Here is a 5,352-nt window from a genome sequence, read left to right as displayed (position 1 = left end):
GTGGCCACTGCTCATTCTTCTTGCTAGTCTGCTATGGTTTTGGTCATGGAGGCCCTCAGAAGAGTGAGAAGAGCCAGCCAGCTGGAATGCCAATGATTCTGCTTTATACCCTTGTACCTGAGTCCCAGGATCTATGATGAGATTCGATGGTTCATCTACATTATTGACCAGGTTCTGGACTAGAGAATTCATGAGGTTTCGTAGTTCAACTGTTGTTGAGTAGATGGTGTTTACTCTATTTATGACCTCCTGTGTCTGCTCAGTAACTGGTAGGGGCCTTTCTTTTTTCAAAGAGTACCCCTGCCCCTTGTATTTTGTGCTGAGGTTTTCATATTGTGTAGCATTTTCAGTGATGTTCTTCAAGCAGCTTTGTGATGGAGCCTCTCTTTTTCCTGCTGTGTTACAGGAGGACTGACTTTCAGTCTTGGCTGTTCCCTTGAGCTTGGTGGACCTCAGGATAGAAGGCCTTACTCTCCCAAGCCTTCCTCCCTGGTTTACGTCTCCAGATTTCAGAATACTCTGCCTCACATTCTGTGTTTTGAACTTAACCTTGCGAACTCTGAAGTCCTTAGTCTCCACATGCTGATAACTACTCATGAGATCATCACCTAATCCCTGTGAAGACTTTTGCCATTTATTCTGGAAGTTGGGCAGTGAGTTCTCTGAAGGCAAGCTGACCATGGCAGGATGTACTGTACTGGGGGCATTGGGATGATGACTCACAGGCCAGGACTGTGGCTGAGTACTTGATTTTACCTTCAGTGTGCTGGTTTGTTTGGCCACTGAAAGTGGGACACTGTCTTCAGGGCCCAGATTTTTTGCACTCCAAGTGGGATGTCCTAAGACCACATTGTCAGACATTGTCCCTGATGTATGCTTGGACATTTCTGGGCTGGTATTTCGTTTCATGATGCCTCTCCCAGTTCCTTGGATAGTCCTGTTCTGCTGTGGTTTTGCCTGGAAGCAGACAGCATTTGGCTGAACACTAAGGTATCTCTCCCCTTGATCTTGATAGGACCTTAATGCGTGAGTGGTTTGTTTGGCCACTGAAGGTCGGACACTGTCTTCAGGGCCCAGACTTTTTGCACTCCAGCTGGGATGTCCTGGGATCACACCATCAGACATTGTCCCTGGTGTATGCTTGGATATTTCTGGGCTGGTATTTTGTTTCATGATGCATCTCCCAGTTCCTTGGATAATCCTGTTCTGCAGGGGTTTTGCCTGCATGCAGACAGCATTTGGCTGAACACTAAGGTATCTTTCCCCTTGATCTAAGTGGGATCTTGTAGGCCCATGACTGGCAGCAGTTGGAGGGGCTCTTTGGGTCTCCTGAACCTCTGGAGGTGAGTGTTCAAACAGAGGATGCTGCAGGCTGGCTGATGATACAGTTTTTACCCTTGTTCCCCCAGGATCTTGGTGATGCATTTTTTCTAGGATTATGGCTGCCTTGGAATAATATTCAGCCTTGGAAACACAGGGTGATATTCTGTGTTTCTCAGAATGCTGGATGGTGTTTGATTCCTGCTTCATTTGAGTCTTTGGATCAAGGAAGGAAAGGCCCTCAGTTGTTTTCATAGAGGACAGCTTCTCGGTCCTCAGTGGACGGTTTCCAGGTTCCAGACCTTTCTCGGGGGTGCTACTTAAAGTGCAAGACAGGTCTTTGGCTCTAACACTGAGGTCCTTCTTGATGGTGTTAGGTATGCCATGCTTTGCTATGGCCTTCTTTAAGATCATCCCCAAGGGCACGTACCCCGCCATCTGGCTGCTCTTGTAGCTTCTGGAGTTGAGGATGGAGGGCTGGGCAGGCTGGCTGAGTTCAGGCAGGTTCTTGCAATAGCCATCATTGTTTGGCTGGAAATCTTCCTGAAGTGGTGGAAGTTTCCTAGATGGGCAGAATCTGACATGTTTTCCTTTTTGTTCTCCTTCACTAATTGCCTTCTCTTCGTCCTGTGGGCCCTCATGAGGGTGGATCATTTGATAATGCTCAGGAATGATGGAGGCTGACCTGATAGCTTTAATGGGCAGGGCACCCGTGGACAATTTATCAGTGGGTTGGCCAATGGCTGGTTGACATTTTTGGATATCACAGCCTGTAGTGTTTTCCAAATTAAGTTCATGTTGAACATTTCCATTTGGAAGAGATGGTTGTATCCCTATCTCGGTGTTAGGAGATGCTCTTCTACCAGCCCTACTCTGGGATGAAGATGGTCTTTGGTTTAGTATAGAGCTTGGGAGGTTTTTTTGTTCCTGACCTTTTGTCACACCTACCAAGTTTGGTGTCACAAGTTGGTAGGACAATGGCTGGTCCTGGCAAAGCTGTGGAGGCTCTTTAGCTAGAGGGAGAGCTTGGGCAACATCAACTGTATCACAGAACCTCACGGTTTTACGTATTAAGGGGGATTTCTTGAAGATGGAGGCAGTAGCCACAACTGACTCAGAGAACATGTATGATATACCCCATAAAAATTGGATAAATTTCCGCTCTATAAGGCCTTCTAAGACCTTGAGATAAGAAAACAGCTGAAAGATGGAAAGCTGATTCAATTTCTCCTTAGAGTACCAAAAGGAGCGGGGGGAGGAGTCCAGTAAAGGATTCTCAGTGGGACTTTCCGTAGGCATTCCAGATGCATTTCCAGATGCATTCTGGGTATCCTGTGCATTCTGCTGGCTGTTTCTTGAAATTTTTATATTAGTTTTCTTCCTGGCCTTTTTATATGTCCTTTTCACCACCTGCCAATTAGAAACAACACAAATGAGCTGGGGATCCCTTCTTCTCTCTGGTGGACAAGCTACCTGCTCCCTGTGCTCATGGATGACATGAAATCCACATTTCCCCCAGCTCTCTCTCTTCCATCCTTCACTCACTCATACTGTACATAAACGCATTTCCTTTTGGCCTGTTTGGAAAATAGCAGAAGCTACTGTCTAGGCCAAACTTACCACAACTGTGCTCAGTTAGTGTTCCTCAGACAGGATCCTGCCCAAGACTGAGCTCTATGGCTGCCTCTGGACTGTCAGGTGATAGCCACTACCTTAGAGCAAAGGGGACTCATGTCTCAGCAAAACACACACAAAAGCAAGTGCCTGAGCAGAGGGTAGATGGTCTTTCTCAGAGCTGGTCCCGTGTCCACACCAACTCCGAAATGCAGTCTGTGCATGGAACCACACGTCCTCCTTAGTGGCCTCTCTGCCACACTGTGCTTATAGTCTGAGAGCTTCAGGCAGACAGCTCAGGCTGCTCTCACCTCTGTGTCCTGCTTGCAGACTGATGTGCTGCTCCTCCTCCTGGAGATATCTGCTCACATGTCTACATAATAGTCTTTAGCTACCTTGTAGGTTCTTTTTTCCTCCACCCTTCCCCACCCCTTTTCTTCCATTCTATCAGTTCCCTAATACTAGATAGGAGAGAAAAAAAAGAATAGAGGGGAAAAAGGAGAGATGTTTTTGTTAGGCATTTCAGGCTGATTAGGGAGGCTGACTTCCTTTGGGGTACATTTGATCTTTACCATCAGGATATCTAATTTCCTCTTTCTTCTTTCTTCTTTGTACATTGACTGCTGACAGAAACATGCCCCTAAGATCGTGAGGCAAATCAATGTCAGCTGCTCTGACCAATCTGAAACAATCCCATATCCCACACCTGAGAGTAAAACAAAACATATTCTTATATTTCTGTGTTTTAAAAAGTGCCAAATTTTTTTAACTAGACCTGTCTTTCTAGGGAATGTGAAAGTAACAATCATGAAGAAAAGTCTGCCTCTCTCCATAATGTGTGAACCAAGGCATTCCTCACCTTTGGGAACTTCTTTTCCGTCCTAGGTGGTGGAGACTCAGGACACTCGATCAGGAATGGGATTAGTAGGTAATAGAGCCCCACTCCGCATATGATGGCAAAGGTCATGTCCAATATTGTGGACATGGAGCTGGGGATCTTCCACAAGTCAATAACGCTATTCATTAGAAGGAAAAAATTCTCCATCTTCTGAATCGCAGGGCAGCTCTCAGGCTACTGAGTCCTGGAGTACAGTATCTGACTTATCAGGAGGGCTCAAGTCACATCACACAGCTGAGGCCTCCTCATCACAAAGGGCTACTGGCAGGAGGGAGGGTGCCTCAGCCCTTCCCCAGCCTTCAACCCAGGAGCCCCACCCAGCTCCTGGCTTTCTCTATTCCTTCTCTCTAAATCCTGCTGCTGTGGCTATCAAAGACAAATCCCTGAACTCCAGAATTACTTTGCCTCCTGGAAATGTCTCTTTGAGTTCATCAGGACCTTAGTTTTTGACAAAGTAGGCTTCTCTGTAGAACTTGAATTGTTTCTTAGGGACTGCTGCTCTCAGGATGTCTTCTGACTACACACACATGTGTCTTCATCCTGAGATCATAGCTTATCTTTTTTTGCCAGTAAATTATTATTTTTTATGGTCAAACAACTTTATTTGCATAGTAAAGCAGTGATTAACATTCACATCTATTATGTCACATCATGCAAATATAAAGACATAATTACTAAAGAACAATATATATTCTCTTCATAATCCAAAATATCTGTTGCCCCTCAAAAAAACTGTCTTTAAAATTGAGTAGCTTATCAAAAATTAAAACTGCATTTTACTTAAAGTGGAGATTGGTTAGCACAGAGTTAGACTTCAAGAACTATCAATTTAGTACAGTTTGAGAAGTTGCAGGATATGGTTGAAGGACACATTCTAACATAGTGTGGTAGGCACAGGAAATATCAGATTTAAAGCTTTTAGGCATAATTCATACAATCTAAGTTGTCAGCAGAAAGATCTAGTTATTTATAGCTAAGCAAGTACTATAAGTTACTGCACCTATTGTTAACATGAATACTGATTATTTACATTTTGCATGCTGTCCCCTTCCCTACCAGCACCACAACCCACCCCACCCCATTCCCCTTCCTCTTTGCCTCTAAGAGTGTGTTCCCTCATCCACCCACCGACCAACCCATTCCCACCTCACACCTCTAACATGTGCCTTCTCTGGGGCATCAAGCCTCTACAAGACCAAGTGCATCCCCTCCAACTCAGGCCAGATAAGGCAGTTCTCTGCTATATATGTAGTAGAGCCATGGCAAACTGACCCATGTATGCTTTAATTTTTTTCCAGGCTGTACTTTTTTTTTTACTGGACATTTTCTTTATTTACATTTCAAATGTTATCCCCTTTCTCTGTTTCCCCCCAAAAGTCCCCTATCCCTTCCCCCTCCCGCTGCCTCTATGAGAATGCTCCCCCAACCACCCACCCACCCCCTTCTACCTTCCCACCCTGGCATTCCCCTATGCTAGCGCATCTAGCCTTTACAGGACCAAGGGCCTCTCCTCCCATTGA

General features: G+C 45.3%; 1 protein-coding gene across 3 annotated transcripts in view; it reads right to left on the bottom strand.

The window, feature by feature from the left end:
• The window catches only part of LOC116088262, a 6,007-nt gene extending 1,481 nt beyond the window's left edge, over positions 1–4,526 (bottom strand). The window contains exons 1-2 of one of the 3 annotated variants that reach the window (XM_031367074.1): positions 3,794–4,526; positions 9–2,730 (exon numbers count right to left, since the gene is read on the bottom strand). In XM_031367074.1, coding sequence (XP_031222934.1) covers positions 9–2,730; positions 3,794–3,979 — 2,908 coding nt within the window. In that variant the 5' untranslated portion in view covers positions 3,980–4,526. Of the gene's footprint in view, positions 1–8; positions 3,308–3,793 lie in introns of all 3 variants that reach the window. The other 2 variants (XM_031367072.1, XM_031367073.1) reach the window with 2 other exon arrangements.
• Between the last annotated feature and the right edge of the window lie 826 nt (positions 4,527–5,352).

The sequence above is a fragment of the Mastomys coucha genome, unplaced genomic scaffold (genome assembly GCF_008632895.1).
Source record: "Mastomys coucha isolate ucsf_1 unplaced genomic scaffold, UCSF_Mcou_1 pScaffold14, whole genome shotgun sequence".
NCBI lineage: Eukaryota > Metazoa > Chordata > Mammalia > Rodentia > Muridae > Mastomys > Mastomys coucha.
This window is presented reverse-complemented; position numbering and strand designations above follow the sequence as displayed.